This window comes from Primulina eburnea, chromosome 3 (assembly GCF_022965805.1).
Source record: "Primulina eburnea isolate SZY01 chromosome 3, ASM2296580v1, whole genome shotgun sequence".
Taxonomy (NCBI): Eukaryota; Viridiplantae; Streptophyta; class Magnoliopsida; order Lamiales; family Gesneriaceae; genus Primulina; species Primulina eburnea.
The window spans coordinates 48,410,821-48,435,186 of NC_133103.1; the positions used below are offsets into that span (position 1 = coordinate 48,410,821).

At 38.1% G+C, this 24,366-nt stretch overlaps 1 protein-coding gene and 1 long non-coding RNA gene across 2 annotated transcripts; both read right to left on the reverse strand.

Annotated features, from left to right (window-relative positions):
- Window positions 1-2,218: 2,218 nt before the first annotated feature.
- LOC140828524 (uncharacterized) lies at window positions 2,219-3,875 on the reverse strand. Its single transcript, XR_012117256.1, has 3 exons — window positions 3,499-3,875; window positions 2,750-3,149; window positions 2,219-2,540 (listed from the first exon to the last, which is right to left on the reverse strand). It is a non-coding gene; the product is annotated as an uncharacterized lncRNA (long non-coding RNA).
- Window positions 3,876-15,845: 11,970 nt separating this feature from the next.
- Window positions 15,846-18,845, reverse strand: LOC140828525 (kinesin-like protein KIN-12A). Its single transcript, XM_073191460.1, has 7 exons — window positions 18,497-18,845; window positions 17,472-17,605; window positions 17,291-17,374; window positions 17,025-17,142; window positions 16,840-16,899; window positions 16,691-16,744; window positions 15,846-16,595 (listed from the first exon to the last, which is right to left on the reverse strand). The coding sequence occupies exons 3-7, from the start codon at window positions 17,296-17,298 to the stop codon at window positions 16,479-16,481; spliced, it is 357 nt and encodes a 118-aa protein (XP_073047561.1). The 5' UTR covers window positions 17,299-17,374; window positions 17,472-17,605; window positions 18,497-18,845; the 3' UTR covers window positions 15,846-16,478.
- Window positions 18,846-24,366: the final 5,521 nt, after the last annotated feature.

The following is a 24,366-nucleotide window of genomic DNA, read 5'->3' on the forward strand; positions in this document are numbered from 1 at the left end:
TATACTCAGGTAACATGTATTTTAAAGCAGTAAAACATAGTATCATGCTAGCATACCCAATGTCAATCAACATTATAATAAATCTCATGCTAGTAATCACATGCAAGGTAAGAAAACTCAATCTACCCCGCTCATTCTCTTCTATCTCACTCTAAAGGATCTATCGCTCTGATAATCTCAGTCTAAAGCATCTATCGCTCTGATACCACCTGTTGTGGGGACCCGGACGCTAATCATCTTCTTAATCATCTTTGGGGTTTAATTATCAGTTAAGATAAACAGGGTCTAAAAATTTTTCTTTTAAAATGTGGAAGGTAATGGTATCTACATAATATACATATCTGTATAAAAGTACAATAATATACAACAGTCTTTCAAATAATCTAAGGCTCAACTACTAAAGTTCTAGTAATGAAACCTATCTACATCCAAGTCCGGAATCACCACTCTAATCTTGATCTCTCATCTTCTTCTGGACCCCGATCTTTGCCCCACCTGTTGTCATGCACACATACAAAACAAGACAACAGCCGGATAACTCCGGTGAGATATAAATATCCCAGTATAAACAATGCAATCATGCAAGCATATAAAACATATATAAAAACATGAATTATATCTTATCACATGTAGCATAATCAACAACATGTATCAGTACAAGTCGATAAATAAAACATGAATCATAATCTACGAAACATAATTACTACGGATCTGTAAATCAAACTCTAGTCTCACTATCTAAGACTTGACTCATCTCTAATTCTAATCTAGGGATCCCGATCTAATTTAGACTTCGGTATGCTGTATCGAGTGTCTACATTAAACGTCGATCTACATTTAAGCGCGTCGATACGCCGTAAGTCTAGAGTCTTATCGGTTCTAAGAAAGACTCGGCTGTTCTGCCCTAGCTAGGTTGTCTGCCCTAGACTCAATCTCTGGCTCTGCTATCAATCAATAGACTTAAAACATATCAATCTGATAATATGCAAATATCTATGCAATAAAGTAAAGTATGTGATTTAGGGAGACTCAAGTCAACCTAACTTGAGTTGTGCAATCCCGCATCAACATTTATTTATACCTTTGTCTTCCCGGTCTGACGAAGACGAAGTCTCGTATTCTGATCTGTCCATACCCAGTCTGGCAATGACAATCATATAAATACAACATCAGTATATAGCTCGAATCAAAACCTGTTCTGATCAATACTCAAATCAGTATATAATCTGATCTATATCTGAACAAGTTACAATCTAATTCATATCAACGATATCACGTTACAATCAAAATCATTACTGAATCCGATCAATCTAATCAACTGATGTTTCGACGGCATAACAATACAATCTGAATACCCCGTCATTCTGAACATCACCAATGTAATACTGGAACTCATAATCTGTGTCACATAATTCATACTCTGAATGTTAACACAATTTTGATATAGAATCTCAGTCAATATCTTTCAAAAATCATAACAATTACAGAAACGGTCTGCTCTTTAATCTGACTTCAATTCTATAATGTCTACGGTAGCAGAAACACCATATCTGAATCATATTGAATTCTGACAATATCATAAATTCAAATCTTGTCTAAACGTAACAAAACTAACGTCCAGTTGTAGCTGTCGTTGCTAGGAACACAGTACTGAAGTCGGATTCAAAATCTGACGGACGGATTTCTCAGAAAAGGCGTAAGGATTTCTCGTAACCTTTTCTCGACCCTTTTCTGAATTTCTCTTTTCGTTCTTTGCTTCTGGGAAAGGAAGGATTCGTATATATATATATATATATATATATATACATACATCCCTACACGTTGCATGAGAGAAGCAAGTGGCACCTTTTCCTTTTGCATGTCTCGCGCTCGGGCGGTTGATCTTTACCGCCCGGGCGCGAGAGTTTCTGTTCGGATGCTCGGGTAATTACCCATTGGCGCTCGAGCGGTAAATCTTTACCGCTCGGGCGCCAGCCTTTCTGTCCGAATTCTTGTGATGCCTTGGCGCTCGGGCGCCACATATTCTGCCCGAAATCTTGGCTCACAATGCAACAACGCCCGGCTTCTCCTTTCACGTTTTATTTGGCTCCTGTGATATTCACTAATCACAATTCTGACCATTTAATCGTCATCTGATTACAGTAATTAAATCTCGGGCCTTACAAATGTAAACAACGAAAGCGGTTAAAATTTTCCATTTTGGGCCTACAGAAATTTCGGCATGACCTATTCGTAAATAGGACATCCCAAAAAAACTCAAAACATCACAAATAATATTTACATACTCGAAATAAAGTCACATCAATTCACAACGTATAGCCGCACTGCCCAGGACTAAACACATGCAGAGCCGGCAAGGCTCGATCACACAACTATCAATTCAAAACATCGTAAAAATAACAGTAAAGCTAAACGGGGCATCTCCCTGGTAAATGTATGACTCCATATAGTATATATATCTGGGAACTCTCAACCATGACTCGACGACTGGGTACCACTACTTAACGCTCCACCAGACGCGTCAAATCCTCCTGGATAACCTGCTATGGCATCAAAAACAACCACAACACAAAAAGAATCGAGGGGTCGGGCCCCAGTACGACGAACCAGTAATATTACGACAAATATAACTGACATTAAATAAAATCAAGTAAAATGCCATGAAATGCAATGTGTGTCGGTAACAACAAAATAATGGATACCAAGCGGAGTCCAAATGAAACGCATCAGCAACAAGAACAGTGGCCACCCGTGCCAGGACTGCAGTAACGTAATATCATGCCGCCGCTCATCCATGAACGTAGCATCGAGGGTATGGAAGCGACCCACTCAGCCCTCATGCAAGTCATCAGGAGTGCTAATCCTACCCACCCACTCCATCGATGACGCAACAACTCGATAGATCAGTAATAATAGCAATCAACGGAGTCAAGGCTCGAAATGCTATGCACTAATAAGATCAACTCGAATAAATGCATGAATGCAATCATGTATTCACAGAAGCACATAAAACACGCCATAACTCATTACAAAATACTCAACGTCATTCCACATCGCTATAGACGTCATAATAAAATAGTTCATGCGTACCTCAACTGACTTAAATTTACCACAAAATATCTTAAATCCTCAAGAAAGTCCTAATTCACCTGAATATTAATTTAAATGGTCTTATTATCATATAAAAATTCCAGAACCATTTAAATTCACTAAAATCCAATTTCAACTATTTAGGCATTTTAAATTCCTAAAATTCCAATATTCGACTAAAATGCCTAAAATCAATTATTTATATTTTATCGTCGCAAAATATTCTTTTTAGCTTTAAATGATTCTTTTTAGCTTTAAATGACGCTAAACTAATATTTAAGCGACTGCGATAAATTCTAGGTTTACCAGATTATACCTCCAACTCGCACAATTCCGGAACCTACAACAATAACCCAATAATTAATCACTAATGATACATTATTTGAGTCGAAATTGAATTAACTTCACGTAGGTAACAATTCGCACCGAGATAGCTTGTAATCCGAACAACAGTGGCTGAAACCGAGCCTCAACCAAAGCTAACCGGCAACAGGCGGCAAACTCGCCGGAGAAAATGATCGGAATTACGCTGAAAATAGAGGTTTCTTGAAAATTTGCAAAAGTAGTATCAAAAGAAAGCTTATGACATAAGGAACAAAACCCCTCAATCAATTTTTAGTTTTGAGCGGCGGAAGACGGCGAATTTAGCGGTGAAAGCAGCGGCGTTTTTCACCGGGTTTTCGGAAATCACGATTTTATCTAGCAAGAGTGCTATCAATGGATAGCTCTCATGGAGAGGATACCGAAACTATGCTTATTTTTGAAAATCGGTGACCGATGGTGGAGTTACGGCGGTCAAAGGCGAAGAAAATTGTTTCAATTTTTTTACAGACGGTCGGGGAGAGAGAAACGAAATTTCACATTTTTTTTAAATTTATTTATTTAATCAAAATGGGCTAGGCTTGGAGAAAGTGTTTGGGCTTTGGGAAATGGGTTCTCACATTCTCCCCTACTATTAAAAATCTAGCATACACAACATTTATACAAAAGTGGTTTATAAACATTTACCACGATAATACATAGGGAAATCTGAATACATGGAATAATTATTACATTTTCAAACAAATGAGGCCAATCCTGACACATCTTAGCCTCTAATTCCCATGTAGCTTCTTCTCTCCCATGTCTACTCCATTGCACCATAACCAGTGGAATCGTTTTATTCCTGAGTTGCTTTTCTTTATGATCAAGAATTTGCACTGGATGCTCAACATAGCTAAGGGAACTATCCAACTCCACCTCATCAGTCCTCAAGACATGAGAAGGATCGGGCTCGTACTTCTGCAACATAGATACATGAAACACATCATGTATCACAGACAAACTCTAAGGCAAGTCCAAACGATAAGCCAAAGTGCCAATCCTCTCAACAATCGCATATGGACCAATATAACGCGAAGCTAGCTTCCCTTTGCGCCCAAATCTCATAGTACCATGAAACGGTGATACTTTCAAGAAAACCTGATCGCCAACCTGAAATTCTAAAGGCCTACGCCTTTTATTAGCATAGCTGTCTTGACGATCTTGAGCTGCTTTCATTCTTTTCCTGATCATTTCAACCTTGTCTTTCATTTCTTGTATAAATTCTGGCATAGATAACTGTCGTTCCCCTACATCTTCCCAGCATATCGGGGATCTACACTTTCTACCATACAAGGCCTCAAATGGTGCCATCCCGATGGTTGCTTGAAAACTGTTATTGTATGAGAATTCAACAAGTGACAATGATTCCGGCCAACCACCACTAAAATCCATCACGACTGCTCGCAACATGTCCTCGAGTGTCTGAATGGGCCTCTCAGACTGACGATCTGTCTGTGGGTGATATGCAGTACTCATCGCCAACTTTGAACCCAAAGCTGATTACAAACTACCCCAAAACTTTGAAGTAAACCTGGGATCACGATCTGATACTATGGTTACAGGCACACCATGCAATCTCACTACATGATCAATGTACATTTTTGTCATTTTCTTATAAGTACAAGTACGATTATAAGGAATAAAATGAGCTGATTTGGATAATCTATCTACAATCACCCAAATCGCATCACAACCACGATTAGAACGAGGTAGGTGTGTCACAAAATCCATAGCAATGTGCTCTGTGGCACTTCCAGACAATGTAACATACCACCAGGTTTCATTCTTTCAGCTTAACCTGTTGGCACGTCAAACATCTAGCCACAAAATCAGAAATCTCTTTCTTCATACCTTCCCACCAGTAATGAGATTTCAAAATATGATACATCTTTCTGATTCCAGGATGAACACTGTGCCGAATACAATGTGCTTCACGAAGTATAAATTCTTTCAAATCTATCAAATTCGGAACCACAAGTCTACCATTATAACGCAGACATCCATCTAAAGCAACACTGAACTTAGCTGATTGACCTGTCTGAGTCAATTCTTTCAATCTATGAACATGTGGATCAGTTCTCTGTGCTGCTTTGATTTTAGAAACAATCTGTTGTTCAATTTGAATAGATGAAACTATAAAGTAGTCGTCCTTAGACTGATAAGTCCATCCCGAAGTTCCCAAATGCTCATGAACCTTTGAAATAGTCAAAGATGTCAACATTTTAGGCTGAACTTTTCTGCTCTGAGCATCTGCAACTTGATTCATTCGCCCTGGCTGTACTGAATCTCACAATCAAAATCTTTAAGCAATTCCAACCATCGACGCTGTCTCATATTCAAGTTGGACCGTGTGAAAAGATACTTCAGACCCTTGTGATCAGAATAAATCACAAATTGTTCTCCGTACAGATAATGACGCCATATCTTCAATGCAAACAACAATGGCAACTAACTCCAAATCATGAACTGGATATCGAGTCTCATGTGACTTCAACTGACGAGATGCATACGCAATCATTCGCCCATTTTGCATCAAAACACAACCCAGTCCATTTAGAGAAGCATATGTACAGATAACAAATCCACCTGAGCCTGAAGGCAAAGCTAATACTGGAGATGTGGTCAAATTTTCTTTCAAAGTTCGGAAACTAGACTCACATTCCGCAGTCCACACAAAACGTCGATCTTTCTGTGTCAACTGGGTCATAGACCTAGCTATTCTAGAAAATCCTTCAATGAAACGCCTATAGTACCCAGCTAATCCCAAAAAGCTTCGAATCTCAGACACATTGGTTGGTTTAGGCCAGTTGATAACAGCTTCAACTTTAATAGGATCAACAGATACTCCTTGTGCAGATATAACATGACCTAAAAATAAAACTTTGTCCATCCAGAACTCACAATTCGAAAATTTAGCATACAATTGCGCTTCTCTGAGTGTTTGGAGAACTAATTTCAAATGTTCCTTGTGCTCTTTCTGTGACTTGGAATAAATCAATATGTCATCAATGAAAACGATAACAAATTTATCTATGAATTCCCGGAATACACGGTTCATTAAATCCATAAACACTGCGGGTGCATTAGTCAAACCGAAAGGCACAACTAAGAATTCAAAATGCCCAAATCGTGTCCGAAATGCTGTCTTAGGAACATCTTCCTCTCGGACTCTAAGCTGATGGTATCCGGAACGAAGATCAATCTTGGAATACACAGAAGTACCCTGCAACTGATCAAACAAGTCGTCAATACGCGGCAGAGGATACTTATTCTTCACAGTAGCCCGGTTCAACTGCCGATAATCGACGCACATTCTCATCGTTCCGTCTTTCTTCTTTACAAACAATACTGGAGCTTCCCAAGGTGACATACTGGGTTTGATATAGCCTTTTTCCAGTAAATCTTGAAGCTATTCTTTGAGTTCTTTCAACTCTGTTGGAGCTAAACGATATGGTGCTTTAGAAATAGGATTTGTCCCTGGCATTAATTCAATGCTAAGATCTATTTCCCTTTGAGGTGGAAAACCTGGAATCTCATCAGAAATACATCTGGAAAATCCTTGACAACGGGAATGTCTGAAACTTTCAATCGTTCTTCCCGTGTTGCATCAAGAGCATAGATAAAAAAATCCTTCATTGCCGATTGACAATAACCTGAACATTTCCATTGCAGATACTAATGGAATTCGAAACAATGAATCATAACCATAAAAATTCCAATTGCTACCATAATACGGTCTAAATCTGACAACTCCATGGAAACAATCCACATTAGCTCGATAATTCGTCAACACATCCATACCCAGAATACAGTCAAAATCAGTCATGGTTAATTTGATTAGATTTGTTATCATAATATTACCCTCAAATCTAATCACACAGTTCAAAACTATCTCACGGGACATCAAATATACACCGGCAGGAGTAGCAACTGACACAGTATCCAACAAAGGAATAGTAGCAATCTCATGCTCATCAACAAATACAGCAGATAAAAATGAATGAGATGCTCCTGTGTCTATCAATATGCGTGCAGGATAGTCAAAAACATAACAAATACCTGCAATCACTCCTCCTGGTGCATCCTGGGCCTGGTCCTGAGTCAAAGTATGTACTCGAGCCTGATGTTGCACTGTAAATTGTTGCTGAGGAGGACCTATAGGTGGTGGATAACCGGACTGCTGAAATGACTGTGCAGGAGCATATGACCTGAAAGCTGGTCCTCGGGGAATCTGTCCAGATTGTTGTGGCTGAAATTGCTGTCTCCCTGCATTAGGACATACTCAGGCGTAATGTCCAACTTGACCACAAATATGACAAGTCCCCTGAACTCTTACACATTGGGAAATAAAATGTCGACCACCACATCGGTCACAATGCACAGTGCTAGACGACCCAACAGAACCTCCCCCTCGTGCACTGCCTGAACTGGAGGAGCTGGATTGAGACTTCTTCTTGAATTGCTTTCCTTTTGCCTTGTACCTCTGCTGTTTGGGTTGTTCGTATGACTGTATAGGCTGATATGACGGCAAATCCACTGGCATTGACATACTACTCCCAGATCCCTGAGAAACAGATGGACCTGGCTGTGGGTCTCCTCTAAGCAAACTTGCTTCAATTTTCTTCGCCTTTTCCATTGCTTGAATATACGTATTAGGCGATCCAGTCATTACCAACGTATGGACAGTCCGCTGCAACCCGTGCAGAAAACGTGATAGTTTAGCCTGATCATTCCTAGCAACATGTGGAACATAGGGCAAAAGAGCAGAAAACTGTGAAGCATATTCCACCACTTATTTGTTTCCCTGCACCAACTGATTGAACTCTTCTTCTTTAGCAGCATAATATGATGGTGGTGCATATTCTTGGGTAAAGTGAGCACGAAAAGCATCCCAAGTAATAAGCTCACCAGAGTCCTTCATTGCTTCCTCTGTGGCTTCCCACCAGAGTTGTGCTCGGTCTTTCAGTTGGTAGATAGCAAGCTTCAATCTGATATCTTGGGAATACTCCAACAAATTAAATAGATGATTTATACTTTTCAGCCAGCTTGCTGCTTTTTCTCCGCTCTCGTTGCCAAAGAATTTTGGAGGACGTAATTCTTGGAACTGAGAAAATATTAACTGCATTCCTCCAACTTTCTGTCTCAACTGTTCCACTTCTTGCTCAATCACTACATGTCTAGCTCCAGGTATTTCAGGTCGAGGAGGTTCTTGGTTCACTTCTTCTTCAACATTTTGAGCGATTTGTCCTCGAGGTCGACCACGTCTACCTCTAATGATATCTGCAAGTCCTCGAACATTTTGCGCCTCAGATTCTTGCGCTATTTCTTTTCTTTTTCTATCTCTTCCTCCAGGTGCCATTCTACAAGACACGAGGATTAAATCCACAGGCAAATAACATGTAAAAGAAAGTTATAGGCAATTTCTAAACTACATACCATGCCTAATCAGCTAGTCGTTCTAACGCAAGTAAATTCAAGAAAATCACACCAAATAATTCAAAAAAGAGCAAATACTCAAACACATGCACAATCATGTTATTTTTGTCTAGACTCAAGTGCCCTAGACTCTAATTCGAACATATCTCAGTTACGCTCTGATACCAGCTGTTGGGGCCCGTGCTCCTGATTAATATTTAATGACCAAAACAACCAGGATTTATTAATGTAAACAGCGAAAGCGGTTAAAATTTTCCATTTGGGCCTACAGAAATTTCGACATGACCTATTCGTAAATAAGACATCCCAAAAAAACTCAAAACATCACAAATAATATTTATATACTCGAAATAAAGTCACAACATCAATTCACAACCTATAGCCGCACTGACCAGGACTAAACACATGCAGAGCCGACAAGGCTCGATCACACAACTATCAATTCAAAACATCGTAAAAATAACAGTACAGCTACACGGGGCATCTCCCCGATAAATGTACGACGAACCAGTAATATTACGACAAATATAACTGACATGGAATAAAATCAAGTAAAATGCCAATGCGTGTCGGTAACAACAAAATAATTGATACCAAGCGGAGTCCAAATGAAACGCATCAGCAACAAGAACAGTGGCCACCCGTGCCAGGACTGCAACAACGTAATATCATGCCGCCGCTCATCCATGCACGTAGCATCGAGGGTACGGAAGCGACCCGCTCAGCCCTCATGCAAATCATCAGGAGTGCTAATCCTACCCACCCACTCCATCGATGACGCAGCAACTCGATAGATCAATAATAATAGCAATCAACGGAGTCAAGGCTCGAAATGCTATGCACTAATAAGATCAACTCGAATAAATGCATGAATGCAATCATGTATTCACAGAAGCACATAAAACACGCCATAACTCATTAAAAATACTCAACGTCATTCTACATCGCTATAGACGTCATAATAAAATAGTTCATGCGTACCTCAACTGACTTAAATTTACCACGAAATATCTTAAATCCTCAAGAAAGTCCTAAATCACCTGAATATTAATTTAAATGGTCTTATTATCATATAAAAATTCCAGAACCATTTAAATTCACTAAAATCCAATTTCAACTATTTAGGCATTTTAAATTCCTAAAATTCCAATATTCGACTAAAATGCCTAAAATCAATTATTTCAATTTTATCGTCGCAAAATATTCTTTTTAGCTTTAAATGACGCTAAACTAATATTTAAGCGACTGCGATAAATTCTAAGTTTACCAGATTATACCTCCAACTCGCACAATTCCGGAACCTACAACAATAACCCAATAATTAATCACTAATGATACATTATTTGAGTCGAAATTGAATTAACTTCACGTAGGTAACAATTCGCACCGAGATAGCTTGTAATCCGAACAACAGTGGCTGAAACCGAGCCTCAACCAAAGCTAACCGACAACATGCGGCAAACTCGCCGGAGAAGATGACCGGAATTACGCTGAAAATAGAGGGTTCTCGAAAATTTGCAAAAGTAGTATCAAAAGAAAGCTTATGACATAAGAAACAAAACCCCTCAATCACTTTTTAGTTTTGAGCGGCAAAAGACGGCGAATTTAGCGGTGAAAGCAGCGGCGTTTTTCGCGCGGTTTTCGGAAATCACGATTTTAGTGCTATCAATGGATAGCTTTCATCGAGAGGATTCCGAAACTATGCTTATTTTAGAAAATCGGTGACCGACGGTGGAGTTACGGGCGGTCAAAGGCGGAAGAAAATTGTTTCAATTTTTTTACACACGGTCGGGGAGAGAGAAACGAAATTTCACATTTCTTTTTTTTTTTTAATTTATTTATTTAATCAAAATGGGCCGGGCTTGGGGAAAGTGTTTGGGCTTTGGGAAATGGGCTCTCACATCAGCAAACATGGCAGGGCAAAAAATCTGTGACTCCAAAGTTAGCATGAATACATATATGCATTAGAACCACGATTTCATTTTAATCATCGGCTATACCATGACATATCCATGACTCTTTCTAACGACTCTATCATGCAATAATTTTTTTTTTAAAACCAAACTAGACTCAACCGTGCAGGGAATAACTAATCATGCAATTCTTAAAAACGAATTAACAACTGAACTCAAAAGCAACTGAAACTCAAAAGCAGAATTAACGACTCCAACTTAAGTACGTGCATTGTCCCCAATGGACAATAATAAACCAAGAAAAACAGTCGCCTGATAGCTCAACCTCCTCTTCATCATCATCATACTCAATGTCATCCTCAATAGGTCTGTGTGAAAATGTTGGCGGTGGTGGGAATGGCTCATCGAATGGACTAGTCGCAGGGAAACGCTGTGCAAGAACTCAATTAAAATCGTGCACGTACTCCATGTGCTCGCGTGTGATTCGCCACTGTCTCCTCATCATGCGCTCTCAATTCATCGAGACGGTGGCGGCTGGTCTCTCCACTGCCGGTCTCCGCATGTCGTGTGTGTGATGGCTGTGGGGCGGACTGTGAGTGTGCTCTACTCCCTGAAGCTTCTCCCGAACCACTAGTAATATGTCTACTTCTCTTATCCCTCAGGAGGTGCTCAACCAATGAGATATCATCTTTCGTCCACAGCAGTGCCTCACTATCATCCCAAGTAATCCCCGCTACATGGCAGAGGTCAGTGATCGTCGACGAATGGGGCATGCTAACAGTGGATGTGCCGCGAGCAGCCTGGAAAATCGAAGTCATAATTCACTCGGCATGCGTCCACTGTCCTGCCGGTGATGATACAATAAACCAATGCTGCCTTCGTCTTTGTCACTTCAGATACATGCCCAGATGGCATCAACCGCGAGGCTACAAAGTGGAACTGGTTGTACGCCTCTTTCTTCATAGATGTCGCAGGGAATGTGACCGGAGCTCATTGATTGTTGAGTTTCCAAACCTTGCCGGCTCACAAAGTGTGGTTATGATTGTCTCGTCGGGATAAGCCTCTCACATGAATAACGTGTACTCATCTAGGTAGTAATCAGACATCGAGTACAAATAATTGATTGTTTTGCTATCAAAAACAGCCATCCGCCCCCGAATCTTCACGTGATAACCTTCATGTTTAACCTTTAGGAGACATTACAGCGTCAGCCGGTAATGCTAGTGCCACTTTATACTTCACACTGTATTTAGCCAAAAGTGAGTTGAATTATTACAAAAATACAACACGAGCATCATTAGTATTGGTGGCAATTGTTTCCACCCATTTCGAGACATAATCCACGGCTAGCAAAATGTAATATTACCAAAAGAAGGGGGTCAAAAAGTTCCACTTCTATTATATTTGTCAGTGGTAATTCGTGACGCCTAGATATGTTTCGTAACCTTTGACATTTATCACATGATTTCACTAGGATATAGCTATCTTTAAACAATTTAGGCCAATAAAAACCAGAATGCAATACCTTAGACTGCAATATCACATGATTTCACATCTACTATTAACTTGGTCAGCACATCTCTTATACATGAAAGGATCATCCCAAAAAAAAAATTGATATCATGGAAGAACTTATTTTCTGATGATGGCTCAAATCTGGAGAGAGGATACCACAAGACAAAAAATTCACAATATTAGCAAACCAAGGAAGTAAAGAGTTTACCTCAAAGAGTTGCTCATCCGAAAACGTTTCACGCATAGCTCCCTCTTCTTTCTTCTCCACCAGCTCAAGTCTCGACAAGTGGCCTGCCACTTGATTCTCACTTCCTTTCTTATCTTTGACCTCGAAGTCAAATTCTTGTAGTAGCAAAATCCACCTTATCAAGCATGATTTTACGTCCTTCTTGGCGAATAGGTAGCGAATAGCTGCGTGGTCAGTAAAAACTACCTTTGTGCCGATCAAATAGGGCCTGAATTAGTCGAAAGCAAACACTACTGCAAGCATCTCCTTCTCAGTCGTAGTGTAATTTTGTTGCGCGACATCCATTGTGCAGCTTGCGTAGTAGATTATCCTAAACATTTTTTCCCTTCTTTGGCCCAACACAGCGCTCACTGCATAATCACTCGCATAACACATTAGCTCAAAGGGCTCCTTCTAGTCATGCACTATCATAATCAGCGCAGTCACCAAAGCCTTCTTGATCTTCTCAAATGCCTGCAAACAATCATCATCGAAATTAAAAGTAGACTCTTTTTCAAGCAAACTACACAGAGGTTTAGTGATCTTAGAGAAATCTTTAATAAATCTATGATAAAACCTCGCATGTCCTAAAAAGCTCTTTGGTGGAGAAAGTTTTTCGCTTGCAACCACTTTAGCCCGGTCTACCTATAATCCCCTAGAAGACACTTTATGTCCAAGAACAATACCCCCATGAACCATAAAGTGGCATTTCTCTCAATTAAGAACTAGGTTCTTTTCTTGACATCTCTGCAAAACAATGGATGTTATGTAAACAATGATCAAATGAAAAGTCGAATACCGAGAAGTCGTCCATGAAGACTCTACTATGTTTGCAAATATGACCATCATACACCTCTGAAAAGTAGCAGGAGCATTGCATAGCCCAAAAAGCATTCTCCTAAAAGCGAACGTGTATAGTCTTCTCATGATCCTCTGGCGCTATAGAATCTGATTATAACCTGAATAACCATCTAAAAAACAATAATGACAATAACCAGCAAGTTTATCAAGCATTTGATCAATAAAAGATAGTGAAAAATGATCTTTACGTGTGTCATTGTTGAAATTTTTATAATCAATACATACTCACCACCCAATTACAGTATGAGTAGATATTAGTTCATCATTTTCATTTCTAACCACATTTATTCCGCCTTTTTTAGGTACAACTTGCACGGGAGATACCCAACTACTGTCATAAATAGCATAAATCACAAAAGCATTTAACAATTTCAGTACCTCATTTTTTACAACTTCTTTCATCGTTGGGTTCAACCTCCTCTTATGATCCACATAAGGAGTATACGACTCCTCCATCAAAATTCGCAACCTACCTAAAGCAGTCTTATATTTCTTCAACACTCTCAATAGTTTATATTTTCATCACAAGAAAGGGAGGAAGAAATGATCACCGGATGCAGTAAGGTGATAGTGGTTGTTGGTTTGGCCTCTCTAAGCTCCAATTTCCTGTAAATAGAAAATGACATCAAATTAATACTTGCTCCTAAATCACATAAAGCTCTAATTTAGAACCACCAATAAAGCAAGAAATAGTAAAATTCCCTGGATCTTTTAATTTTTGTGACAGCTTCTTTTGCAGAATGACGCTACACTCATCAGTCAGCTTCATAGTCTCATACTCATGCAACTTCATCTTCTTTGACATCACATCTTTAATGAATTTTGCATAATTCGGCATTTTCCCCAAAGTATCAGCAAATGGTATGTTGATGTGTATCTTCTTAAAAATCTCTAAGAATTTTGCAAACTGATATGGAAGAGTTTGCATAGGGGGAAGGTTACCTCGATATCTTCCATGGCCACCAAAGTTCCTGTTGTTGATGTATTGAGCTTCTTCAGGAAGAGATGTTTCTTCAGCAACTATCGATAGACCTTCAGTCTCTGTTGTGCTCACTTTATTCATAGCTGCTATTTGTGTGGTCAGCGTAGATACTTGAGCAGTGAGTGACGTAATAGGATCCACAACATAAATTCCAGCTGTCCTCTTTATTTCTGATCTCTCAGACGGCCACTGGTAGCTATTTATAGTCATCTGCTCAAGCAAGTCATAAGCTTGATCAGGAGATTTGGCAAATATCGTGCCACCAGCCGCTGCATCTAATGTTCCTCGTGTCTGACCATTCAACCCGTTATAGAAAAGCTCAATATGTACCCAGTCTTCAAAACCATTACTCGGGCACTTTCTCAGTAGCTCCTTGTATCTTTCCCATGTCTCATATAATTGCTCAAAGTAAGTTTGCATAAAAGTGTTGATCTCAATCTTCAACTGTGCAGACTTTGCAGGGATAAAATATTTAGCAAGGAACTTTGTTGCCAACTCCTGCCATGTTTTTATGCTCCCCAGTGGAAGCGATTGGAGCCATCCTCTTGCTTGGTCCCTAAGAAAAATTGGAAATAAACACAATCTAATAATATCATCAGGAACATTATTAATTTTTGTCGTATCCGTGATCTCCAGGAAAATCCTCAAATGAACGTGAGGATCAGAAGTAGCAGTTCTAGCAAACTGATTTTGTTGAACCATATTGATCAGAGCAGGCTTCAGCTCAAAATTATTGGCGTTGATGGTTCCTCGATCAATGCCAGAATAATGAGTGTTGATCACTGGTCCGTAAGGGATCTCTTATAGGTATAGCTTCTGACAGGTTATGTCTGTCATTCTCTCTGTTTTCGACCATTGCTTGGATTTCTTCCCTTCTCACTTTTCTTTTCGATCTTCGGATAAAAAATAAGCCAGTTTGTCAAACAGATAAGATAAACAAATCAGTAGCTTAAACCATCAGCAACACTTTGTAATGATTTGGAGAAAGATTATGGGGATAGAAAAAACAAGAACCAAGAAAATACATTGAAAAAACAGCTTGTACTCAATCATATAGATTATAGATTATGGATAAAAATAAGCATGATAAATTAAATAACCAGTTTGTTCGAACTAAATATCTTATTGCAGATGTGTGTTCATACAATATGAACAATCGCAAATGAGAAAGTAGAAATAGGATCAGTTTGAAAGGATCAACGAATTCCAATGAATCAATTACCTTGATTGAAAGGATCAGATTGAAAGGATCAACGAATTCCAATGAATCAACGAAATAGGATCAGTTTGAATCCAATGAAAGGATCAACGCTGGAGCGAGAACTTTCAGCATCCACACTTGTAGAGCCAGTTCTCTGATTTAACAATCCCGACATGATTTGGGTGACGAAAAGCGACATTACCTTGATTGAAAGTCAAGTGCAACGAGGAAACTCGCGAAATAGCATTAAATTGGCAATCTTGAGGACTATCAACAAATTGAATCTAATATTTGTTATTACCAGCATATATCACCTTTCCATACCATATTGTATACCAGATTTCACAATTCTACACTAGAGAAGGTAACACAGTGATAAAATGAACAATCATCATGCATCGTCTTCATATTTTAAGGTCAACACATGTAGGATACAAGTGTAACATGGAAATTTTGAAACTAGCAGTCATACAAATTGAGCAACATAACATTGAAAAACTTTATCTAAAACTTAGAACCAACGCATTCTTAAAACATTTGAAATATTCGGGAAAGTTTTAAACACATTTTATGTGCACAAGTCCAAAATAAAAAAATCATGTTAATTAGATAAAATCTCTTTATCAGTGTTCCTAATCTGAAGCAATTTGCTCCACATGCAAAGATGCCATTGAAGGCACGCATACCCACCCCCACCCCCACCCCCACGGTTGTTTCAATTTTTCTCCTTTCAACAAAGAGGATCTGGTAGAAAAGACAGTTACATCTCCAACAGCAAAAAATGATCTCACTTTCCAGTTCATGGCCAGAAATTAAGAAAAATCAACCCTTTCCCAAATAGCATGAATTGTACTCCCAAAATCAAGAAGTAAATACCTCTTCTGATTTTTTTTAAAATAAGAATAATTGACAAACCTTCATCAAAAGTTGTGATACGTCCTTCATAGAGGAGACACATTCCTCTGTTAAATTTTCCACATAAACACCACTGTTAACATCTTCTCTGATCTGAAAAGAGATAAAAATATAGCTAAATTATATATATTTGAAGAAATCATCCATTGGATACATCCATAAATGAAGAAAATACTCTGTTCTATTACCTGGAGATTCTTTTGACTTGGATCCAATAAATCAGTTATTTGTTCATTGTAAATCTGTTAGCACAATGCTCAATGTAATCACCAGAAAATTAATGAAACACAATGCATGGAAAAATAAGCATAGCACAAAAAATATACATGACACCTACCTCAAGGAAAGAGCAGCGGCGCATAAACACAAGTTTTCTGTCAGCTTGCTTGACTTGCTCCTACAGGGAAAAGATACAAAGCATAAAATTTTAAAATATCATAAAGCCAAAATTGCTAGCACACTAAGTGGTTTAGACTTTACTACTTCAAATAACAGATTTGTTAGTCTAATAATGTTAAATACCATATCAATCCTTTCAAAGAGCCAGTGGAAAACACGTGGCGCTAAACCTTGTTGTTCTTCTTCCAACAAAGAATTTGATGCACCCCAAATGGTGTATGTCTTCCTTCCCACTCCCAGTCTGATATATCAAATTATGGACATGCTATCTTCAGCACACAAGTAGAACTAATCATTGCTGAAAATCTTCCACATGCATGTAATTCTGTTAGCTGTATTTTTACAAATCATCCGAGTACTATGATAAAATCCATTACAGAATGATATACCTGTCCATAAGCAAATACAGAGCTGTTCAACCCAGCAAGGCAATTTTCAACAAGTGGTGCACCCACGAGCTGGAAAATATCCATCTGAAAAAAGATTTTCCCAAAAATGAGTTACTTATTTCATTTGTTATCTCGCTGCAAATGTTTACAATAAAGATTAGTAAAAAGTAAGGTTTCTTGCCTGGTTTGACTCAATATCAGCAATCGAGTCAAATGTAAATGTTTGTCCTGCTATTGATAAAGATTTGCAATTTTTTGAGCCACGTGCGGCCCTTCTTCTTCATTCTTATTTGGTGGTCTCACTCGGACTATGACCTAAATCACATGTTTAAATCAAATTAATATGAACCATTAAACTGATAAGAATTTTGTCAGAAGACGCGGATTCTGAAACAAACTACATTAAAAACGTATTAGCCAGGTTCAAATTCCATCAACTGACCCCCATCATCTTGAACAGACATTTGGGATCCTTTGAGGGATGAAAAAAAGCAAAATGGGTTCAACTGAAATTTCAGATAGTATTTGGAGTCAATATTAACTGGAGCATACAACTACTGAAGTACTATATTGTACTATATACAGCATCCTGAATGAAATCAAGTAAATCCAGAATTGGAGCAAACCAGAAACTAGAACAAATCAATGTACAAAACATAGGTTTTCTCAAAGAAAAATAAAAACTTAAAACATGACACAACCGAAATCAAGAAGTAAGAACATCATCAACTAGTTTAAGTTTAGTTGCCTCAAAGTAGGTAGGCCAAAAATCAAAACGGAGAAAACAAGTAAGTAGCAGACTATTCTTCACTGACTACTTCAAATGAGAAAAATTTACATAATACCAAAACCTTAATTCCATCAGAGAATAAGTTCAAAAATCGCCTCAACAAAGATCTCAGTAAAATCAGAGTTTATCTCAGTCCAAAGAAATGAAAGAAGAAAACAAACCAAAATCCATATGAAACATTTTAAATAACCAGAAAGGGTATTTAGTGACAAAGAATACAGATCCCAAAGCCGCAGCAGCCGCAGAAAAACAGAATACTAGAAATCTTTAAAATATATGAATTCAGAAGACAACAAAACGCTCAATTGCGATTACCTGAAAACAAAACACAGAATTCACAAAGCACAGACACCAAAATTATATAGTTTGTAGTTCAGTTCAACTCATTTAAAAACAAGAAAGAATAAAGAAATGACCTTAACCCCAGAATCCGAGGAATTCACTGGCACCACACCATTCTCCAAAGCCGCAGCGGACTCCACACCGAGCTTGCGCTTGAGAGGTGGCCTAGGCGGAAGTGGGCTCTTCAACTTAAAAGGAACGGAGGATGGCGATGAAGTGACGTTAAGATCTGAATTTATCGGCTGCGCGTTCTCTTTTGACGATGATTTGTGCTTCCGTATGCTAGGGTTCGGTGTGCCGGGCTTCGATTTGGGGTTCGGGGACGAAAATAATGGAGCATTGACCGCAGTTTCATGGTGATTTTCTCTCAAGATTTGGTTACGCGGTACCATGAAATGCTTCATTTTCTGGAACGGAGAATGGAGAAGGTGGGACTTCGTTGGGGAGAGAGAGTTTAGAGAGAGAAAGGTAGCCGTTGGAGCAGAGGGACAGGTTTGATTTGAATTTGGGGAAAACTGAATTTACATTTTTTTATTTTAATTTTAAATTTGGACAGCTCATCGAAATGGATCTGGACTTGAGATTGGAATTGGGCTTCAAAAATTGGGCCTCAGATGAATCGACTCTCACTCGGGCCTCAATTTTGGACCAGGCTCCATTAAACGAAACCCCAAAGCTAATTAATTGTGACCGTTGTATTCAAAATCTAAATAAATATTATTGATTTAATATAGACGACGATATTTTATAGTTCATCTGACATGAAAATTCTAAATTTGAAATTAAATCTAAAGTCTGGTTCCATAATCAATTTTAATGAACTATTACGATATTAAATCCTAATAAACCGGAAAATAATACTCGATATAACAAGGAAAATAGGTTCAAGAAATCATAAAAATGGCATGTAAATTTGCAAATAATTTCTCATGATTTCACAATCAAATTAATTAATAATTATATTATTGTTTCAAATATATATATATATATATATATATATATATATATATATATATATATATATATATAATCAACAATATAATTCGGATATTATGGGAATATGTGCCATGGCTCGTAAAATTTATGAAGGATATGAACAATTTGATGTCATCCTTTTACGTAGTTTTCAATATTAAATTGGCTCAACTCTAAGTTTTGGACCATCGATCTGTGGTTAGATAGATATGCTTCCCTAGTTAAATAACAATTTTTTTCCAGAATACAAGTTATATTTATTTATGCAAATCACATATATTTTTGTCCTACCCTCTTCTTTTTCTTTTTTTATTTAATGAAAATGAATTCCATTAAATAAGTAAAAAAAGTTTACAGTATAACTACACTGGACATCTCCAGGAATTCAACAACAAGCATAATGCATTAACTAATGTCATAAATCCGTACAATAAAGTGCATAACTAGCACCCGGAAAACAATGAAATATGCGTATCATGATCTTCCTAATCGTCTGCCCCAAATCTGGTATCTCATTCTCAAAGAGTGCTCGGTTTCTTAAGCTCCATACTTGATACGCCGTAGCAGCAAATGCAGTGCATCTCATTCTGGCCAATATCGAATTGCCCCGATAGATCGTTCTATACGCCCGCAAGACTGCCGATGTTGATCCCATGATCTTCCCCATTCCCAACCACTCACGGATGACGTTCCAATACCACTCGAAATAGGGCAGCCAACAAGTGCTGAACAGATTCATCTCCGAGATTACAAAGCGCACAACGTTTGTTAGTCACATACGGTTGCCTATCCCGAGTAAGAAGTTTACCATATGCTATTAACCAACTATAAATCGATGTTTAAGGAATATACATGTATTCCTCAAGAGAGGTTTCAACGGCCATCTCCCTATTTTCCTCACAAAGAAATCATACGCTCTGTTTAATCCATGATGACAATCAAACGAGCTATGAAGGCGTGTAATCGCAACATCTACCAAGCCACATTCAAGAACAATCTCATCACGAATACTGATAATCTGCTTAATCAACGATGATTCATCCTTTTTCCAAGTCCAATACCACACTCCCCCAGGTTCATTGTATACTTGATTAACCCAATGTATCCATAGACTATCATGTTTCTAGTGAATTTTTCATAGTTTTTGTGATCAAGGCTTTATTCCAGACCTTCAAGTTTTTCAACCCCATTCCCGCATCCTCTATTGGTTTACAAATCATATCCCAAACAATGGGTGGATGTTTTGTCGGCCATACAAACTTCCAACAGAGGGTTTGAATGGTATTAATTATGCAAATCGGTATTGGTATTCGGTACCTTGCACAACTGATATGATAAGTTCTAGCTTCCTTGCATATGATAGAGAATGTCTCGACCAAGAGTTAATATTTGCAGCAATCGCATCAACAAGCAAGTGATAGTCTGAGGATCTGAGTTTCCTCACAGCCAATGGAACACCAAGGTATCGGAATGGAAGAGCCCCAGGTAAGAACCCAGTTAGTTCCAGTATCTCATGTCTGACATTATCAGCAATACTAGCAGTATAAATACTAGATTTCAAGAGGTTAATGTGCATGCCCGCCATATCACCAAATTCATTCAGACAATTCATAACCAAGGATACACTTGATACATCCCCACATGAAAGAAGTAAGACATCATCTGCATAAGCAAGGTGAGTAATACGAAGCTTACCACACTTAGGATGGAAGCTATAGGCAATAGATCGAGACATTCACTTGAGAGAACGTGATAGGACTTCAAGACAAAGCGTAAAGAGAAATGGAGATAGCGGGTCACCTTGCCTTAGCTCTCGCTTCCCACTGAAATGCCCATGAAATTGGCCATTCAGTGATATAGAGTAAGACGTAGTCGAAACACATTCTATAATCCAATCAATAAATTTGCAAGGAAAATTCAAGAACGTGAGGACCTCCTTCAAATATCTCCAATCCACCGTGTCATAAGCTTTTTCCAAGTCCACTTTCAAAATGCATCGGGGGGAGGGTGGGGGAGCCACGTTTTCAAGCAATAACCCGTCGTAGCCTATTAACGAGGATCTTAGAAATCATTTTATAGAATACCGTACAACAAGATATCGGTATGTAGTTGTAACGCCACGAAAATCTAAAGGTTCACACGAACCACATGCATGCAATTATTAAATTCTTTGTGTATTTCAGTTAATTATTTTAATTACATTAATTAATTATGTTGTGCATATTGACATGTTTAAAATATATTTTTATACATGGTTGCATTAAAATGTATTTTTAAAGGTTATTCGAGTTGCGATCGAGGAACGAAGACCGAGAGATGAAAAATGTAAAATGTTTTAATTAAATAATTGCTTTTATTATTTTTGTAAAATAAGGGTGATGCTTTTTCTTATTTTTGAAAATAAAGGGTTTTTAGGTGATTTTATACGCCGGGACGTAATTTTTATCGGTGTTAGATTTTCAACAAAAATACGAATGTGTTGGCAACCCGACTAATAAATTCACAAACTTTATTAAACAAAATTAATTAAACATTAATGGGCTAATTCCTAATTAATATGGTTAATGGGCCTAAGCTAGCAATTAGAGTTTAGTTATGATTTTATTATTATTTAAAGTACAAAAACCTACCCCTTAACCTTTTATTGTACACGCCCCACACCCCTACAAATATTAAAAACTCCTCCCTTGCAAAATACACGACACACGCCCAAAGGTTTTGAGGGAAAATCATCAAGGATTCTCAAGGAAATTCAAGCCAAGGTGTACGTCGCCGTTCTTCGCATCATCGATTCGTTTCCGTGCGCTTAAAATGCAAAGGCACGCCATATTCTTTTCTTCAACCATCTATCACACTATAGTATTTTATTTAATAAAAAAATTTTGCATGAAAAACAAGTGGCTTTTTATTTATTTTCGTTTTTACATGAACATGGGTTTTTAAAGCTTGGGTATTGTTTCAAAATCATGTTTGTATGATGGAAAAGGGACTGCCATGAGTTAGGGGTTGAGCAAGCATGTTTTTACATGAGTTAGAGTCCTAAAAACACAGTGCACAAGGGTCTGGGCAAGGGCTGATGCAGCTTGGCGCTGTGGCTCGAAGGAACATTATGAAGCATGGACAACATGTTACGCGCGAGGCTGCTGCCACTGATTCAGTGGTTTGCTGCTCACGTCCTGGGGCCTGGGCTGGTCTGGGATGGGTCTGGGCATGTTATAGGGAAGGTTAGGGTCATGAGGGGTCAAGTGGTTAAGGGATGGAAGGGTCCTAGACTAGGTGGGAGTCCTATTGTTCAAGGGAACACATGCACACACACATGCAGAAACGTGGGTCAAGTTCCTGCAAGGTTTGAGCGAGCTAGGGGCTGGTTATTTGGGCTGGGATTGGTCATTAGGGTCCCTAGGTTGGTTGGCTAGGTTTTGGCTCAAGGTGGCTCGGGCGTGGCTCGAATAAATTGGGAGATGGTTCGGTGGGTTCGTTAGTATGTCAAAACCGAGATTTAAGAACTAAAAATGGGACCATGGGTCCACGGGGGTGGTTCATGATTCTGAAGGGTATAATAAATAATAAAAATGTTATGTTTAAAATTTGGGATCAAAATAACGAGTTTTGGATTTATCCGGGATTTTATCGCCACACGAAACGATAATTAGAGAATTAATTGAAAAAAAAACATAGTTTTATACTTTATAAAATTATGTAAAATTATATTTAAGCTCAAATAATTATTAAAAGTCTAAGTTTTTAATTTGGGAATTTTATATTAAGATTTGGTTTAATTCGAGATTGAAATGCATTAATATTTTATATTTAAAGATTTATTTAAAAGTCCTCGATTTAAGCTAAATAAATACACGATAAAATTCATGTAAGCTTAAATAATTATTTGGGACATGTTAGAGTCAATGAAATTAAGAAAAAGACAAAACCGTGAAATTTTACGTCTAGGGGCAAAACGGTCATTTTACACATAGAAATTAGTAAATATCATGGCAGTGTCCTGAATGCTGTTTTATGTGCTAATATGATTATTTTCAATGGCTATGGATATTTATGGAATTTTATATGTTAAAATGATTATTTAAATGTTTATGGAATTTTATATGTTTAGGAATTTTTATGTCAAAATGTTTATTTAAATGTTTATGATTTAATATGTCAAAATGTTATTTTAAACGTTTATGATGCTAAAATGTTATTTTAAATGTTTAATTGATTTTTAATATGCTAAAATGTTTATTTTAAACGATTATGGGTTTTTATGATAAAACGATAACGTTAAAACTTGTTTTTAAAAGGAAAATGATATTAAATGCATGATTTTATAAAGTGATGAGACTATAAAACGTTGAACGAAGTGAAGTAATTGTGACCAATATGATATGTGGGAGATATCGTGAGGGTTGTGGTCCCAGTAGGAGCCCGACGATCGTATTTCTATTGATACGTATATGATGTTATGATGATATGAATGAGATGTCGTGAAGGGAGAAGGTCCCAGAGGGAGCCCATTTACGGGAGAAGGCCCCAGAGGAAACCTATTTATGGGAAAAGGCCCCAGAGAGAGCCCGTCTATGGGAGAAGGCCCCTGAGAGAGCCCCGACGATCACATTTCCATATGAAAATATGATAGGCCGACGATCACATTTCAGGTTCTCACATCCCTCCCTCCTTATGAGAAGTTTCGTCCTCGAAACTTGGCTATGCACAATTTTCAAAGAGATAAGGGTATTGCTCTCGCATATTTTCTTCCAACTCCCAAGTAGCTTCTCTTTCGGTATTGTTGGACCATTGTACTTTGACATATGGAATAGTTCGTCGTCTCAGTACTTGGTCTTTGAAATCCACAATTCGAATCGGAATTTCTTCATACTTCAGCTCTTCATTTAGATTGCTCTCAACCAGAAGTGGTCCAGCTTCCAGAATGTGACTTGGATTATAAATATATCTCCTTAGCTGCGAGACGTGG